This window comes from Mustela nigripes, chromosome 2 (genome assembly GCF_022355385.1).
Source record: "Mustela nigripes isolate SB6536 chromosome 2, MUSNIG.SB6536, whole genome shotgun sequence".
NCBI classification, from domain to species: domain Eukaryota; kingdom Metazoa; phylum Chordata; class Mammalia; order Carnivora; family Mustelidae; genus Mustela; species Mustela nigripes.
In genome coordinates, this window is record NC_081558.1 from 15,028,121 (window position 1) to 15,046,158 (window position 18,038).

General features: G+C 60.9%; 2 protein-coding genes across 3 annotated transcripts; both read left to right on the top strand.

Annotated features, from left to right (window-relative positions):
- The first annotated feature begins 260 nt into the window (after positions 1 to 260).
- YJEFN3 (YjeF N-terminal domain containing 3) lies at positions 261 to 7,957 on the top strand. 2 transcript variants are annotated; one of them, XM_059389520.1, is made up of 6 exons: positions 261 to 370; positions 3,740 to 3,848; positions 5,712 to 5,822; positions 6,080 to 6,193; positions 6,275 to 6,434; positions 7,693 to 7,957. In XM_059389520.1, exons 1-6 carry the CDS (start codon positions 312 to 314, stop codon positions 7,899 to 7,901), a joined length of 762 nt encoding a protein of 253 aa, XP_059245503.1. In that variant the 5' UTR covers positions 261 to 311; the 3' UTR covers positions 7,902 to 7,957. The 2 variants fall into 2 exon arrangements, with proteins under 2 accessions (XP_059245503.1, XP_059245504.1); XM_059389521.1 differs by having other exon boundaries at positions 6,275 to 6,425.
- Positions 7,958 to 8,054: 97 nt separating this feature from the next.
- Positions 8,055 to 17,592, top strand: CILP2 (cartilage intermediate layer protein 2). The gene is made up of 8 exons (XM_059389518.1): positions 8,055 to 8,666; positions 9,681 to 9,779; positions 10,769 to 11,041; positions 11,677 to 11,832; positions 12,880 to 13,158; positions 13,945 to 14,053; positions 14,250 to 14,407; positions 14,646 to 17,592. The coding sequence occupies exons 1-8, from the start codon at positions 8,603 to 8,605 to the stop codon at positions 16,979 to 16,981; spliced, it is 3,474 nt and encodes a 1,157-aa protein (XP_059245501.1). The 5' UTR covers positions 8,055 to 8,602; the 3' UTR covers positions 16,982 to 17,592.
- Positions 17,593 to 18,038: the final 446 nt, after the last annotated feature.

The window sequence follows — 18,038 nt, forward strand, 5'->3', positions numbered from 1 at the left end:
GACCTAAAGAGCAGAGCATGGGACGGAGGGGCGCCAGAGGCGAGGCCCCTTGCTCCCAGGCCGGGACCCCATTTCAGGGGTCCCTGTCTGTCCAGACTTCGTTTCCCTCCATTCCCAAGGCAGCTCCACTCCTGGCACAAAAGGGTTAAGTCAGTCTGCGCCTGCCAGCCAATGGCCGCGCGCAGCGCCTTCGCGGCGCCGCCTGATTGGCGGATGCACGGGGTGGGCGGGGAGGAGGCCCCGTCCCCTGGGATGCTCTTAAAAGGCTGTGGCTGTGGCCACGGGGCTCCGCGCACTAGCTCACCTTGGCCATGAGCAGCGCGGCCCGCCCGGATCCAGCGGAGGCGCCCGAGGAGCGGCGTTTCCTCAGGTCAGCCAGGGATGGGGATGCCAAATACCGTGCATGGCAGGGATGCAGCCTGGAGCCAGGGGCATCGTGGGCAGGGTATGGCTGGGAGGGGGGGTCTCACGGGCTGGATGGATCAGAGGCAGGGGCATTGCGGTCAGGAGGGGGCCTGGGGGTCTCCAAGGCCCACCCCTTTTGCTGGAGAGAGGAAGCCTCCAGCCCACTGCTGCCAACGCCTCCTAAGCTTGTTGCCAGGGCAACTGCATCTGCCTCAGGCTCACCCCTAAGTGAATCATTCAGCAGCACTGCTAGAAGCTCTCCCGTCACCCCTCAACTCAGTCCAGGCCCACCACCCCTTTCCATCCGTCCTGGGGACTCTGGAGCGCCCACCCTTCCTTCCCGAGCTGGAAAGAGCTGAGGTCTTATCTCCTCAAACGTTCACACCCCTCCTGGTGGCCCACCTGCTACTGTCTCCTGGACCAGAGAAGGAAACTGAGGCCTGGGGACGGAAACCACTGCCTGAGCCAAGGCTAGGGAGATTTTTGAACGCATGGGCCACTTAATCAGTAGTTTGCTTGGATGTGGGGTCTCTAGCTGGCAGCTGTGGCCTCGTCCTGAGTTATGTTGTGATCTGGGACCCCAAGCAGGGCTGTGGACCTCAGTGTAAACCACTGACAGCGCATTCATCTGACATCCCCTTGTCTGTCCTCCTGTGCCCACTCTCCACTCAGGCCCTCAGGGCAGATCTTGTCCAGTGACTGGCTGATATCCAGATTGAGCCTGTAGACCCAGCACGTCCTAGACAGAAGGAAGCTGGAGCTGTGATTTCACCTGGCATGGGGATGGCGGTGCCAGTTGTATGGGGTCTCAAAGGCCAACTGAGGAGTGTTGCGGCACTGTGGGGTGGGTAGGAGTGGAACGTAGGTGGGTAGGAGCAAGGGGAGAGGAGACAGGTTAGAAACATAATGGGTGCGTAGGTGTAGTGAGGAATTTGAATATTCCCTGAATATTAGGGAGCCAAAAGCAGGTTTGAGGCAAGTGGTGATGTGATGGTGTTTAGGTTTTCAAAGCCCCCGTGGCTCTTGTATTGAGGAGTTCGGGGGCCGGGAGACTTCTGTAGGCAGCCAGGTGAGCAGTGGTGGTGGGCTGGTGGGCAGAGGCCTGAAGATGGAGAAGCAGATGGAGCCAAGAGAGCAGGGAGGGTCTGCCATGGGCAACCTGGCCCCAGGGCTTCACCTCCAAAAGAGCTCACTCCTGGACGCATTTTGGGAGAACAGGCCCAGTTCCTTTGAAAGCAAGTCACCTTCTTTGTGCTCTGTGGGAAATCCTTACAGTTCCTTTCATCTGGGGACTGACATCAGGAGAATGAAGAGGCACTTCATAACCAAGCCCCCCACCTCTGGCCAGTCCCACAGTGGCCTTGCCCTGGCCCCCTCCCCAGACTTGCCCTAATTCCCACTCACACCCCACCCAGGGCTGCCAGCGTCCCCACCCCCAGGCTCCTCGCCTGGACCATCCTCCCCATTATCACTCTAATGACCAGTTAGGCAGGAAGATAATGTTCCAAGTGGTGGCCTGAGGCCAAAGCTTCGGGACAGAGGAAGAAGAGGAATGGGTAGTGCTCCCACCATTCTCATCTTCCCTCACCTTCCTGTGGGGGCAGCAGGCAGAGCTGTCACGCACACGAAGGTGGAGGAATGAGCCACATTTCCAAACACACCTTCTCCAATGTTCTTTCCTGGGAGCTGGGCCAGCCTGCTCTTCATCTGACCCACCATCCTTTCCCATAACTGGTCCTCCAACCTTATCTGAAGTCAGGTGGGGCTGAATCTGGTTCTGGTGGGCTGGGGTGACTCAGGGCTTGTGTCCTTCCTGTCCTAAGCCTCAATCCCCCGCATGTGCACCGGCCCCCAAAGTGTCTTTCTGACCCAGTTTCTTAGTTTCCCTTGCTTGGCTCCAGCCACTCTGGCCTCACTTCTGTCCCTTCCATCTGCCAAGCTCATTCCCACTACAGGGCCTTGGCCCTCACTGTTCTTGCATGTGAGTTACCTCCCATAGTGCTCCAGGCCACCTCCTCCAGGAAGCCCACCCGGAGTCCCCCTCCTGCAGCAGTCTTCATTCCTTACCTATGCCCTTCCCACTGCCTGGCCTGATCAGGCTGCAAAATTGGTGGGAATGTTGTGGTCTCCTGCTCACAGAATTGAAGGAACCTAAAGATTCATCCCAAGAAAACCTCTGCTATCTGTAGGTCTGCCTCTGCTTCTTTGCCCAGCACCCTGTATGGCTCTAGAAACAGACACCTAGGGTAGAAGTGTGCTTTCTCACTTGCTTCCTGCAGGACCCTGGGCAAGCCACTTGGCTTCTCTGAGTGGTTGAATATTTTCCAGGCCTATTACTGCTCTTGCTGCTACTACTACTACTACGGCCTGCTGGGCTAGGGGTAGATGCTCTTCCCCAGCAGGAAAGAGTCCCGCTAGGGGAAGCTGGCATCAGGCCATAAACCCTGCCCAGTTCTCCCAACCCCTGATTCTGGAGTGAGGACCATTTCCACTCTTCAATGACAGGTCTCTCTGCAGCCACTAAGTCCATGCCCTTTGGAAGACCCCTAAGCCAGGGCTAGCTTGGTCCTTGCTCTTGAAGAGTCCAACACTTGGCTGTCATTATCTTAAAATTCTTAAGTAATGGGATCCGTGTTTGCATTTTGAAATGGGCCTTGAAAATTATCTAGCCTACCTGGTCTTCACTTTTGCCAGAGAAAGCAAAATTCAGATGTGACAGATTCCAGTCACTTAGGGAGTTGATGGCAGACCTTCACCTCCAATGAGGAAGCCCCATCTCTCTGGCCACAGTTATTGAAGGGTCACCAATAGGTCTGATAGCTGGGGGCTCCCCATCCCCCCTCCCTAAGTGAGCCATCTAACTCCACCTCCCTCAGGCACCTCGTCCACAGCCCAGTCGGGCCCCTCCAGTATTCTGGAGTTTGCTTAGTGTTTTCCCCTGCATGAAACTCGTCCATCACCCTCATCAGCCTCTCCCTCCGCATTCCTCCTCCTGGGTTCTTCCCGCGGCTGGTGGGGGCGGGGGGAGGAAGGGTGGAGAATGGATGCGGGCGCGGGGCGCATCTGGACGGAGCTCCAGTCTCCCGCTTTGGGGCTGTAGAACATGCGCCATCACGCGTTCCTCGACCACCAGAGGGCGCCCGTACCTAGGGATTCGGCTTAAACCTCCCGCGGATCCACTCTACCGCAAGCAAGTCTAATGGGGAAACTGAGGTTGGAGGTGACGCTAGGCCCTGGTTGGGAACGTTGGTGGAACGTTCCTGGTTCCATCCGAGCCTCTCTAAGTCTTTCTCTCTCTGTGTCTTTGAGCGTCTCTCCCCACTCTGTCCCCCAGCACTGCGGAGGCGGCCGCCCTGGAGCGCGAGTTACTGGAGGATTACCGCTTTGGGCGGCAGCAGCTGGTGGAGTTGTGTGGCCATGCTAGTGCTGTGGCTGTGACCAAGGTATCTGACCCCTGATCCTTGATCTTGACCCCATCCAAATGGCCAGCTTCCCCTAGAGCCGAGGCCTAGCTAGCTGCGTGACCCAGGTGGCCAGAATGGTTCGGGAAGCCCCTTTTTGTGTGGAGCTTCTCCAGGCCATCACTTAGATGGGGAAACTGAGGCCTGGAGAGACTCATTGCTGGTCTAGAAGGCAGGGGCCCAAGACCCCAGTGTCAGTGAGGGTCAGGGCAGAGATAGGAGTCCCCAGAGACTCGGAGGCTGAGGCTGCAGCAGGATGCTCCTGGGGCCCTTCATGCTCACCGCCTCTGCCATCTCCTGGATCTCAGTAAGGGACACATCGGTTCCTGCAGGCGGAGTGCTTCCAAATAACCCCACGCTGCAGATGGGGAAACTGAGGTCCAGATGCAGGGAGTGGCCTGCAAAGGGTAGGTCCCAGGGGGTAAGTAAGCAGAGCTGTCTGGATCTGGGGCAAAGTCCCAGTTTTGAGGTCCCTCCAAAGGACACGACAGTAATAAGTGATGACGACGCTGCCTTCCAGTGCTTTTGGCCACGGGTGTCAAACCGCGGTCCTGTTTCCTCCAAAACAAGCGAAATAAACTGACACCAGTTAATAAACCCAAATGCCTTAGAGAAGTGCCCGGTGTGTCGGGGCTCCAGTACGTAACCTTCCTCTTCCTCTGGGTCTTCCTCCCCTTCTGTCATCACTGCCGACTTTGGTTAAACCCAATTTCTTTAGGTAGGCTCAGGTTTTCTGTTTTTGTTTTTGTTTTTAAACGTTACTTTTTCCAAATGAAACCTATCCTGGGCAAAGCTCCCGCAGGAGAAGGAAATGATGACAATCAAAGCCCCACCAGTAAACCCAGCGGGGTAAACTCTTGCCTGGTCCTTGCCGACCGAACGGTCGTTTGGGTTTTGCCCTGAAAGCCCCAAGTCTGTCTAGAAGGCCCTCTGTCCCAGCCAGCCCAGACATTGTCGCCCTCCCCTGGCCTCTGGTCTCGGGCTCTGGGCCTGGCATGGTGGGGTCACAGCACCCTCGGGGTGGGTCAGGACCTCGCTGAGACCTTGGGGAGGAGGGAAAAAAAAAAAAAAAGGTGTATCTAGCCCTTTGTGTAGCTGGAGGTTAGAGTACGGCCAGGCCCCGGCGGCCCCTGTCTCAGAGAGGCCCCATGAGCCTGTCAGTGCCATGGTCATTCCTGTCTGATAGAGGCCAAAGGAGCCTGGGAGAGGACAGGGGGCTGAGGCCATGCAGAGAGGGCAGGGCTGAGACCGGAACACGGGTGCTCCGAACTCTTGCGTTAAAGAGACGGAGGCACAGGCCCACAGAGACGCAGAGAGTCTGGGAGATAGAGACAAAGAGACACAGAGATGCAGGCACCAAAAGACTTCGGAGAGACAGATGGGGATAATAGACACAGAGATACGGAGAAAGGTGACGTGACGACAGAGGCAGATGGAGAGAGACAGGGCATCTTGGGTTGGAAAAGTAACCCCCCCTTCTCCCCCAGCTTTGGGGCCTCCGGGAGGGGCTGAGGCCTGGAAACGTGGGCGGGGGAGGGGCAGCCACTGCGGTGGAAAAAGGTGGAAGAATGTCTGCAACTCAGGCCGAGGATAAACAAACCGCACTCCGGGCGCCCGGTGGTGGCAGAAGGCACGTTTTCCTGCTCCAGCTTGGCAGAGCCTGAAGCAGGGACTCTGCATCTCCAAGGAGGAGCCCAAGGTCTCCAGAGGCCATGCCCTTTGCCCACAGTGCCTCTTCTCTACGCCCATGCCCCTCCCTTCTGCTACTCCAGGCCTCAGTTTCCCCACCAAAACAAGGAGGAATTCCAGACATCATGCCTTTGCCTTTGCTGTGCCCCCTGCCAGGTGTTCCCCTTGCCTACTCTCTCCCGGAAGCAGAGGACAGTGCTGGTCGTCTGTGGCCCGGAGCAGAACGGGGCGGTGGGGCTGGTCTGTGCGCGGCACCTGCGGATGTTTGTGAGTAGCTAGGATGCCCTCGGTCTCCCAGGGTCACCCCCTCAACCCTGTCCTGGCAGAAATTGCTTCCTTCTCTTGACAGTGTCTCTGGGGGACACTGAGGCTGGAGAGGTGACAGAATAAGCCCAGTGCTTGCCCCAGGCAGGGTCTTCTGCCTGGTATCCAGGTCTGGGGGCTCAGGCCCAGCAGGAAGCCTGGAAGGGCCCCCAGCGCTGACTCCTTTCTGTGGCCCCCACGCCCCACCCCTCCCAAACCAGGAGTATGAACCGACCATCTTCTACCCTACACGGTCACTGGATGGGCTGCACCAGGACCTGACCACTCAGTGTGAGAAGATGGACATCCCCTTTCTGTCCTATTTGCCCACGGAGGTCAGCGCTTGGTGGCAAATGATGGGGGGAAGGAGGGGATGGTGCCCAAAGGCTGCCCCCTAACCCTGCCTGCTCTCTCAGGTCCAGCTCATCAACGATGCCTACGGGCTGGTGGTGGACGCCGTGCTGGGCCCTGGCGTGCAGCCAGGAGAGATCGGGGGCCCCTGCACACGGGCGCTGGCCACACTCAAGCTGCTGTCCATCCCCCTTGTGAGCCTGGACATTCCCTCAGGCATGCCAGGCAGGAAGGGGGGGTCTGTGGGGGGCTTGGGTGGGGGCCCTCTGCACCCCAGCTTCTGGTGGCCCCAGCCTGTCTCTGAGCCTCAGTTTCCCTTGCATGGATGGCACCTGCCCTCTGGGTGTGGGTCACGCCCATCCCTCAGATAGGGAAGACCGAGGCTGCTGCCCAGGTGATCCCCTGCCCCCCCCCCCAGCCCAGCATGCCCAGTTGCCTGGGCAGACGTGAGCTCACTCCGCAAAGGCCTCGCCCATCCTGGCCGCCGCCCCACGCCTGTTGGAGCCATTAGGCGACAGGCAGACGGAACAAACAGTTGCTGGCCAGCCGGACCCTCCACGGGGCTGGCCACACTCAGGGGATATCCCCCAGCTTGCAAGACCTCAGGGCCATCCCATCAGGGTGCCACAGAGTGGGGGCTTAGCTACAAAGAGATGGGCTGTCTGGTCTGAGGGTGGAGAAGAGGGTCACAGAAGGAAGAATTAAAGTCAGAGGGAAGAGGCTTTTAGTTAGTGGCTCCAGACTCTGATCACAAGCAGAGCAGAAGGCAAGGCCCCTAGTCTGAAGGAAGAGGCTCATCTGAGAGGCAGTAGAGGCTGGGGCCCAGTGAAGGAGGAGGTGGGGTCCTGTCAAAAGGCAAGAGCGAGTCTGAGGGCGAAGACAGAGGTGTCAGAGGGAAGAGTCTCTAGTCAGAAGGATGATGAACACTCGGGCCACATTCTGTCAGAGACAAGGACCAGGAGTAAGGGGACAGATCTTACGGGGGAGGCCTAAGGATGGAGGCAAGTCTGTCCTCTGCCTGGAGAATGGGGATCTGTTAGAGGGGGAAGGCTGGCGAGGAAGCCCCAAAGGAAAGAGCCTCTAGCCTAAGTGGGGAAGCTCAAGACTGATAGGGGGGAATGGGGACAGATGCTGGGTCAGAAGGCAGAGGCATGGGTCTGACCCGGAAAGGGTGGCAAGTGGAAACGATGGACTCTAAAGGCAGAGGCTGAGTCAGATAGAGAAGAACAAGTTCGTAGCACGAGGGGAGCAAGGGCAGGAAAGTATGAGGGCAGACGATCTGGTCAGAGGAGGAGGGAAACATCTCCCAGGAGAGGGAGACCTTGGTCTGAGGGCGGAGGCCCAGTTCTGTGGGGAGGCAGGTCTGACCGAGGCGCACGTGTCAGAGAGCAGAGGCTGGGTCTGACGGGGAAGGAGAAGTGGGTGGCGAGCAGGCCAGTCCGCAGGCGAGCAGCCCTCCCAGCGCCCGATTCCCTCCCCTCAGGCTGGGACGCGGAGACCGGCGGCGGCGACAGCGAGGATGGGCTCCGGCCCGACGTGCTGGTATCGCTCGCCGCGCCCAAGCCCTGCGCCGGCCGCTTCTCCGGCCGCCACCACTTCGTGGCCGGCAGGTTCGTGCCCGACGACGTGCGCCGAAAGTTCGCTCTGCGCCTGCCGGGATACACGGGCACCGACTGCGTCGCGGCGCTGTGACCGCGCCCGCACCCAGGCGGCTTGGACCCGCGCCAATAAACAGACGTCCCACCACCGCCTCGCCTCCTCCTCCTCTGTGCGCCGCGTTCGCCGCCCGGGGGGCAGCCTCGGGAAGGGAACTGCCCCCGTCCCGCAGAGCGCAGGCCGGAGGGCCGAGGGTCGTCGTCGAGGGGGACTTCCCCGTTGGCCGAGAAAACTAAAGCCAGAAGAGTAGAGAGTAGATTCAGGGTGGGACTTCCAGCCCGCTCGGGGTGGCCTGAAGCCAACGGGGTTGAAGTTAGACCCGATGGAGGATTTCTCGCCGCCTAAAGGGCTGCCTAAAGCGTGAGTGTTTGGGCAGCTTCAGGCTCGAGTCCAGGAGAGGCACGTCCCACAGGCAGCTTGGGACCCAAGGTGGAGAAGGGAGTGGGTTGAGGGAGGGACTTCCAGCTGGTGACGGGGGGCGGGGGGGGGGATGCAGGCCAGCCTGAGGGCGGAGGCACAGCCGGACGCACCGAAGGGGGCGACCCGGAGAGGTTGCTAGCGCACGGAAGTCACCCCGGGCCAGGGAGCTTGGCTCGGGCGGGGCGGGGCCTGGACGGGGCGTGGCCTGCGGTCCCCTCCCGCCCCCACCTTCAGCCCCAGTGGCCGCCCGACCCGCGGGAGTCAGATCCGCGCGCGCCGCGGAGCCCGGACCCTCCCTCGGACGCTCGGACCCGGCCATGGCATCACTGCCGCCACTACTCTGCCTCTTTGTCGCCGCCGCGCACCTGGCGGGGGCTCGAGGTGAGGCGCCCCCTGACCCCAGCCCAGACCCCTAGGCGCCCTGGCAGCCCGCCTGCTTGCAGCCGCTTCCGGAGAGAGAACCGGGGGATCCGCTCGCATCCGCAGGCCCGGGTCCCCCTGGAGTGAGGGGGCATCGGGGAGATGGTCCCTTGGGGAGGGAAGGAAACCTCTCTGTTCTTTTCCCTCCTCAAAGAGAAGTAGGGGCACTTGGAATATGAACCTTAGGTTCCCCTGGGTTCCCCGGGGACCCCAGGGGGCCTGTCTCAGCCCTAGCATTCGGATTCTGAAAGCACCCGATACTGGCCCAGGATTAAGGGGCCTGAGCCGTTCCCTCTCACACAACTCCTCTCCTCCTCCTACATACACACACACACACACACACACACACACACACACACACCCCATTCAGAAAAACTCCCATCTCTGGAACACCCAGTGGAGAGGGCACTGGATCCATTTCTCAGATGAGGAGACTGAGACACAGACAGGGAAAGGACGTCTGAGGTCATCGTCCAGCCGGGCTATCTTAGATAACTCAAGGTCAGAGACGCCAGGTTGGATTCCAAAGACTTCCCAATGCCAGCTGGGGCCCCAGGTGAAGGGATGGAAGCTACACGGAAGGAGGGACTTCCAGCCAGCAAATGGATGAAGGGGAATGCAGAGTCAACACCAACTGAGCTCAGAGCCACAGAGCACACTCAGGGAGCACTGGGTCTGGGGAGCAGAGCAGATGCACAGATTTCCCCAGTCCATGGCATCTGGGCCAGGGCAGAGACAGGGATGGGACTGCAGAAGATTGGGGGTAGGGGTCACAGGGAGGCTTCGCCTGGAAGGGGAGGGGGAGGTCCTGCATTCCTTGGGGTCAGCCAGAGTTAGCTTCTGGCTTCTCGGAGAGCCTCAGTTTTCTTCCCTGTGAAATGGGGATGATCATGAGAGCACCTTGCACAGGAGCAGCTCACAGAAGTCTCCATCAGCATGCTTCCTTCCTCCTCACACTCCTCACCCTATCCACAGTCACCAGCCCCCCTGAGGAGCCCACAGCAGCTGCCTGGGGCTTTGAAGGTCCATCATTGCGCCCTGGACAGTCCTCACCAGCCTTGGAGGACTGGGAAGGTGAGTCATCCTGGATCCAAGTCCTGACTCTGCTGTGGACTTACTGTGCAAGCTCTGGCTGGTGGGGTCATGTGAGGACAGGACACAAGAGGTAGAAGGGCCCCGTACTATCCTGGTCCCTGGACATGGTGGTCCCTGGCATAGGTGTCCCGAGAGGTCTAAATTTTGGAAGCACAGGGGTGAGAATTCAGGCTGTTTTTCAAGGAGGAAACCAATGGAGGGTGTGTGTAGGGGGGATGCCTCCTCCCCACTACTTGGAAGCAGCATGCAGGATGCTTCCAGTCGATTCCAGACCTCTAGTTCTGGAACCTGGGTCTCTAGTTTCCTAGCGGGGAAATTCACTCTCAATTCAGGAAAGGAGTGAGCACCCCCTAGTGGTGGTGGTGGGGGGAGGTTTGATAGAAGCGGAATCTGAGCTCTGTGAGGCCAGGCCCTTCCCACCTGTGGCTTCTGTGAAACAGAGGTTGCCCGGTGGGTTTCCCCGGCAGTGAGCAAGGGCCCAGCTGGCTCTAACCTGGAGTGGCCAGGCGATGAAAAGCTACAGCTAGGGCTGGTCTCAGGCCCAACTCCTCCTGCTGCCCTTGTACCTCCTCACACCTCAGGGGTTCTGAATTCTGAGATGGGATCAGGCTCAATTCTAAGGTTGGGGACTGGTGAGACAGTGGCAAGATGTCAGCCAGCACCGACAGGCAAGCTCAAGAATTGGGCAGCAAAAGTGGGGCTGGTGCTAGGGGAGGCCAAACCCCCACTCCCGCCCCCGCCCCCGGGATCCTTTATAACTCCTTCTCCCCGAGTGCCCTGGATCTGGGCGGGGTCATGGGCGGGCTGCGTCAGCCCGTGCGCAATGGATGTGGGGTGACCATTTTAGACAGCAGGGTAAGGCCCTTACCTCGGAGATGAGGGTGGGTAGGCAGCTTCCCGGGCCCCTGTGTGCACTGATGGGGCCTGACAGGCTGCGGCCCGGGTCCCAGCGCATGCGGTTCCCGCAGAGGCCAGCGAGTGGACGTCCTGGTTCAACGTGGACCACCCCGGCGGCGATGGCGACTTCGAGAGCCTGGCTGCCATCCGCTTCTATTACGGACCAGCGCGCGTGTGCCCACGGCCGCTGGCGCTAGAGGCGCGCACCACGGACTGGGCCCTGCCATCCACTGTCGGCGAGCGCGTGCACTTGAACCCCACGCGAGGTTTTTGGTGCCTCAACCGCGAGCAGCCCCGCGGCCGCCGCTGCTCCAACTACCATGTGCGCTTCCGCTGCCCTCTCGGTGAGGGCGGGGTCTGGGGGCGGGGCCTTCGAGGGGATAGGCGGGGCTAGGGAGAGGGCAGGCTCGCGATCAGTCATGCTGAGGAGAGAGTGGGGATTGGCCGGGATAGATCCTAGGTGGGTGGAGCCTGAATGGATGGTACTGGAGGAAGGGGCAGCGCTGTGGGGGGGGCGTGGTTAGGAAGAGGCCTCAGGAGCCGGCAAAATCAGATAGGGGCGGGACTTTCGAAGGGAGGGGCTGCCAATAGGGGCCCAGGTGGGGCACAGGAGGGAGCCCCCAGGAGCCCATCTCCCTCCTGCTGCCCTCATTGGTCATCTGTCACTCCGTTCTGTGGGGGCGTGTTTTGACCCCAACTATGTGAGGGATGAAGGGAGAACAGCAGGGCTAACTTCGGGGAGTTCATCTGGGCTGGAGTTGGGGGAAGTGGGGCGGTGCCTCAACTGCGCCTTCAACAGGTGCGCCTGGAGAACAACTGATGGGGGCAGTGGGCAGGGCCTCTGTCTGGGGTATACCCACCCTCGGATAAACATGCTGGGGGCACCCTCCAGTCCCACATTGCTACCAGATTTCCAAAGAGGCGCAGTCCCTGGGGTGGGCGGCCGCCTCACCTTCCCCCCTCTTCGCCCTTACCGCAGAGGCCACGTGGGGCGCGTGGGGCCCGTGGGGTCCCTGTTCAGGGAGCTGCGGGCCAGGGCGTCGCTTGCGCCGCCGTCGCTGCCCAAGCCCGGCTGGGGATGCTTGTCCGGGGCGTCCCGTGGAGGCTCAGAAGTGTGTAAGGCCTACATGTCCAGGTAGGAGGGATGGGGCCTGGAAGGAAGTGTTGAGTTAGAGGCGGGGACGGGATGCGGCCAGTTTTGAAGGGTACTTGGGGAGCAGAAGCAGGTTGGGATGGAGCCTCATGGGGCAGAGGGGTGGAAGGGAAGAGGTGGGTCCTGCAGGGCCAGAACTTGGACCACATGGAGACTGGCCCTTCTTTCCCTTCTGGGGCCCCGAGGAGCATTGGTGAATGTGTACATCTGGATGGGTGGACGCCTTGAGGGTCGCGTCCAGGCGTGTGTGGATCCAGTGCGTATTACCTTGGGTGCACCACTGAGTGTCTCTGTATGGCCTCATGGACGCGGACACACACAGAAGCTGGCTCACGGATTCGGGGTACACACGCGTAGCATTCACAGCCCCCACCAGCCCCGACGCCCACACGGACACGCGCTCACACCCTGGCAGACACCATGCCCAAGCCCTCCCAGGGCCAGACACCAGACCAGCCAGGAGGCGACTGGAAATTCCGATCCGCCTGGGCTCCACAAACACGGTCTGGAGACTGCACCCGCAGAGCCCATGGCAGGGTGGGGGAGCACGGTGGCCAATGGGGTAGTGGGGTCCCCACCCTACCCCGCCTGGCTCTGCCCTCCTGACGCCTCTGCCCTGAAGTTTCCAGCGGAATTTTCCATTTTATGGAGAAACCGCAGGATTGGGAGGGGAGGGAGATGTTCTGAGCCCAAGACCCAACCCCTAAACGGGCCCCCAGCCCCTGCTAGACATTTTCTTTCCTGCTGGAAGGAGCCTCTCTGTCTTGTGAGAGTCACCTCTCCTGTCCCCTCCTCCAAGGCATTTTCCCTATCCCTCAGACCACAGGTCCCTCCCTCTGCCCCAGTTCTGACTACTCAACCACATATCCCCACTCACACTAAGGGTTGTTCCAAGCAGGGCCATGCTGAGGCCTCTGAGGGGCACAAAGGGGAGTGTCTTGGCATCTTCGCTGAGTGACTGAGTGGAAGGCCTGCCCCAGGAGGGATTGAAGAGGCTCCCCTGTCCCTCTGCTTCCCTGTGTCCCCCAGGGTGCAGCTCCAAGACATGCAGGTGCCCTGAGCACATCCTTCTGGGCTCGGTGGTCACCCCATCTGGGCGTCCGCTGCCAGGAGCCAGGGTCTCTCTGAGAGACTGGCCTGGCACTACGGCCATCACTGATGCCCATGGAACCTTCCGGATGCCTGGAGTCTGTGCCAGTAGCCGGGCCAACGTCAGTGCCCAGATGGATGGCTTCTCTGCAGGCCTGGGCCAGGCCCAGGCCAATGGCTCCATCTCTGCTGTGGTCACTGTTGTCCTTAATAAGTTGGGTAAGTGCCTCCTGGCAAGGAGGGTGAGGGGGTTTCTGAGAAGCTAAGAAGGAAATTCTGGATGACGCCACGTACTTTGGAGGATGCGATGCAGCATGAGATCACTGGGGAAGAAATAAGATGTGACATGGACATTGGAGAAGGCATAACACTAAATATGGTGTCACGGAGGGAGTGAATAAAATGTGAGACATTGAAGAAGGTACGAGGTGAGACAGGAAAGCAAATGCTTTCCTTTGCAGAGGAAAGCATTAAGATGGGGGCAGTCAGATTAGTTGGCTCAGTCAATTAAGTGACTCTTGATTTTGGCTCGGGCCATGTTCTCAGAGTCATGAGATCAAACCCCGAGCTGGGCTCCATGGGGAGCGTGGAGTCTGCTTACAATGCTCTCTCTCCTCCTTCTGCCCCTCCCTACTCATACATTCTCTTTCTCTTAAAAAAAAAAAAAAAAAAAGAAAGAAAAAGAAAAAGAAAAGAAAAAATGGGGCACTATTTTGGGGCACCTGGCTGGCTCAGTGGGCAGAGCATGTGATTCTTGATCTCAGGGTCATGAGTTCCAGCCCCTGTTGGGCACGGAGCATACTTAAAATTAAAAAAAAAAAAAAAAAAGATGGGGCGTCATTTTGAGCAGCCTTGGAATGAAATTGAATGAGGAGGTCATTGGAAGAGGCACAGGTGAAACAGGGCATCCCTGGAAGGGAAAGGATGGGGCCCTGCCATTGGGAAGGGTTATTGGGAGAAGTTGGGATGGGGCAGGGCCCTGACCTTTGCCACCTTTGCCCCCAGAGAAGCCCTACCTGGTGAAGCACCCCGAGTCCCGAGTGCGAGAGGCGGGACAGAATGTAACCTTCTGCTGCAAGGCTTCAGGCATCCCCCTGCCCAAGAAGTACTCCTGGTGAGTGCCCTGCCCCACGCCCAAGGGCCTTGCACCCAGCATTGTGGTTCCACTGGGTTTCCCCTGATAACGTGGTGCCTCAGAGACTGGGAGGTGGCTGCTCTGCAACCTTCCTGGGCTGTGTGTGAGGCTGCGGACAGGTGCAGCCCCTTCCCTACGCCAAGGGCCTCCATGGTATTGCCCATCTGCCACCCAGGTTCCACAACGGGACCCTGCTGGACAGGCGAGAACACAGGTACGGGGCCCATCTGGAGCTGCGGGGGCTGCGGCCAGAACAGGCAGGCACCTACCACTGCAAAGCATGGAATGACGCAGGGGCTGTGCGCTCGGGCACTGCCCGCCTCACTGTGCTTGGTGAGCACCCTTGGCCCCCCAACCTTGAGTGTGCTCTGAAACTGAACTGAGACCTAACACCAGCCAAAGTCAACCCCAAACGGAGCCCCAACTTTAGGCGGCTCTCTTTCCATGCCGTCTGATCCCAGGCCCCCACTGAACCCCTGGGTTGAGTCCTGACCCCAGTCCAGGCCCCCAAACTTCGACTCAAATGGAAACCTCCCTCTACCTCTGATCTGATTGATTTCTCACTCTGCAGCCCCGGGCCAGCCAGCCTGTAATCCCCAGCCCCGAGAGCACCTGATCAAGCTCCCAGATGACTGTGGTCAGTCTGGCAGTGGCCCCACCTACTTGGATGTGGGGCTCTGCCCCGACACCGCGTGCCCCAGCCCGGCAGGCTCCAGCCCCCGGTGTGGGGACACAGGCTCCCGCTGCTGCTCTGTTCGCCGCCTGGAGAGCAGGGAAATCCACTGCTCCAAATACGTCCTCCCGGTCAAGGTGGTGGCTGAGTGTGGCTGCCAGAAATGTCTGCCCCCTCGGGGACTGGTACGGGGACGTGTGCTGGCTTCAGACTCAGGGGAACCCCTGAGCTTCGCCCAGATCCTGCTAGGCCAGGAGCCCATAGGATTCACCTCCTACCAGGGTGACTTCACCCTGGAGGTGCCTCCCTCCACACAGCGGCTGGTGGTAACTTTCGTGGACCCCAGTGGGGAGTTCATGGACACTGTCAGGGTCCTGCCTTTCGACCCTCGAGGGGGCGGCGTGTACCATGACGTCAAGGCCATGCGGAAGAAAGCCCCCGTCATCTTAGAAGCCAGAGAGAGCAACACAATCCCTCTTGGGGAGCTGGAAGACGAGGCCCCACTGGGCGAGCTGGTCCTTCCCGCGGGAGCCTTCCGCAGAGCCGATGGCGAGCCCTACACGGGGGCTGTGGAGGCCCGGGTGACGTTCGTGGACCCCCGAGATCTCACGTCGGCGGCCGCCGCCCCCAGTGACCTGCGCTTTGCGGACAGTGACGGTGAGCTGGCCCCGCTGCGCACCTATGGCATGTTCTCGGTGGACCTCCGCGCCGCCGGCTCCGCGGAGCAGCTGCAGGCCGGGCCCGTGGCGGTGCGCGTGAACGCCGGCCAGATCCGCATGGCGGGCCACGCGGAGGCCCTCAAGCTGTGGTCGCTGAACCCTGACACAGGCCTGTGGGAGGAGGAGAGCGGCTTCCAGCGGGAGGGGTCGGCAGCCCCTCGGGTCCGCCGGGAGGAGCGGGTCTTCCTGGTGGGCAACGTGGAGATCCGCGAGCGGCGTCTGTTCAACCTGGACGTCCCCGAGCGCCGCCGCTGCTTCGTGAAGGTGCGCGCCTACGCCAACGACAAGTTCACCCCCAGCGAGCAGGTGGAGGGCGTGGTGGTCACGCTGGTCAACCTGGAGCCCGCCCCTGGCTACTCGGCCAACCCCCGTGCCTGGGGCCGCTTCGACAGCGCGGTCACCGGCCCCAACGGCGCCTGCCTCCCCGCCTTCTGCGATGAGGACCGGCCGGACGCCTACACCGCGCTGGTCACGGCCACGCTGGGCGGGGAGGAGCTGGAGCCCGCCCCCTCCCGGCCCCGCCCGCTCGCGGCCACCGTGGGCGTGGCCCAGCCCTACCTGGACAGGCTGGGGTACAGGCGCACGGACCACGACGACCCGGCCCTCAAACGCAACGGCTTCCGCATCAACCTGGCGAAACCCAGGCCGGGCGACCCCGCCGAGGCCAATGGCCCGGTGTACCCGTGGCGCAGCCTGCGGGAATGCCAGGGCGCCCCGGTGACCGCCAGCCACTTCCGCTTCGCGCGCGTGGAGGCCGACAAATACGAGTACAACGTGGTCCCGTTCCGCGAGGGCGCGCCGGCCTCCTGGACTGGAGACCTCCTGGCCTGGTGGCCCAACCCCCAGGAGTTCCGGGCCTGCTTCCTCAAAGTGAAGATCCAGGGTTCCCAGGAGTACATGGTCCGGGCGCACAACGCGGGGGGCAGCCACCCGCGAACCCAGGGTCAGCTCTACGGGCTCCGAGATGCCCGCAGTGTCCGAGACCCCCAGCGCCCCGGCACATCCGCCGCCTGCGTGGAGTTCAAGTGCAGCGGGATGCTCTTCGACCAGCGTCAGGTGGACAGGACGCTGGTGACCATAATGCCCCAGGGCAGCTGCCGCCGTGTGGCCGTCAACGGGCTCCTGAGGGATTACTTGGCCCGGCACCCCCCACCCGCCCCAGCTGACGACCCAGCGGCCTTCAGCATGCTGGCCCCACTGGACCCTCTGGGTCACAACTACGGTGTCTACACGGTCACTGACCAGAGCCCAAGGCTGGCCAAGGAGATCGCCATCGGCCGCTGCTTTGATGGCTCCTCTGACGGCTTCTCTCGGGAGATGAAGGCCGATGCTGGCACAGCAGTCACCTTCCAGTGTCGGGAGCCACCAGCCGGCCGGCCTAGCCTCTTCCAGAGGCTGCTGGAGGCCCCGGCAACAGCGCTTGGGGACATCCGCAGGGAGATGGGCCAGGCAGCCCGGGCACAGGCTCAAACCACAGGTCGCCTCCGTACCCGCCGGGGCAGGGCCCGGCAGTGACCTGGGCTCCCGGACTCACTCCTCTGCCTTGCCCCGGACTCCTCTGTACCTGGGAAGTCTCAGCCCCCTTCCCCAGATGCTCCCTTCCCCCAGGTTTCTGGGTGCCCCTCTCCTCCCCTGCCCAGAATTCAGAGTCAAGACCTAGGAGTGTCCAATGGTGGAAATACCAGGCAGGGGACTGTTGCTGTGTGACACAGAATGGCGTTCTTCCTGATGGTGGGAGCCAGCATCCTGGGAGACCATCAGGCATCTGACTGAGGCCCTGGGGGATTTGCTCCCAGCTTGCAAGCTGGCTCTGATTTTATGTATGTTTTGACCTTGATTTCAGATATTTTGCCCCTTGAGATTTCTGACTGTCGCCTGAAGTGCCCTCTCCATGTCGCTGAGCTGGGTGCTATGTTGGGTCCTCTGCCCCAAGCTTTGTTCTAGGAGTTATTTATTGAAACGAAGCCCTTGGGGCTGGTCAAGGGGTTCGGGGTGGGGGGGCGGTGTCCTGGCCCAGTGAACGTCAGGCAGGGGCTTCTTGGTTCCCGGGGCTGAGGGGCACAATTCTCACAGGTTTGGTGCTTGGAGACCCCCCCACCCCCAGGGGGATTGGGGCAGGGAATCAATTAAAGATGCTTCATTTTCAACTCATGGTGTCGGTCTTGGGGCGTGAAGATGGAGACTGGGGCTGCTGGCCCCAGACCTTGGCAAGCAGACACTGGGACATGAGTGTGCGAGCTGCTCAGAGGACTTGGCGAGGTCCCAGATGGGCCTCAGGCCAGCCTGTGGGTCTTGGCTGAGGCACGCAGAAGTGTGTCTGTGACACGTGTGTGCAGAGCCGCCTCGTGGGCAGCCCGAGTCTGTGCGGCCCTGACCGCTGAACACGGTAGCAGCTGCCGCCTTGGCCTTCTCCTCTGAGCCTGGCTGTGGCCGGCGGCTCCCATCTGGCCCCACGCCCGAGGGCAGCAATGGGCAGGGAGGGGGCCCTGGCAGGGGCGCAGGCCTTCAGGCGGCAGGAGCCGAGGCTGCTCTGGACTTCTCAGCCAGGGCCATGCTGCCCCGTCATCCACCC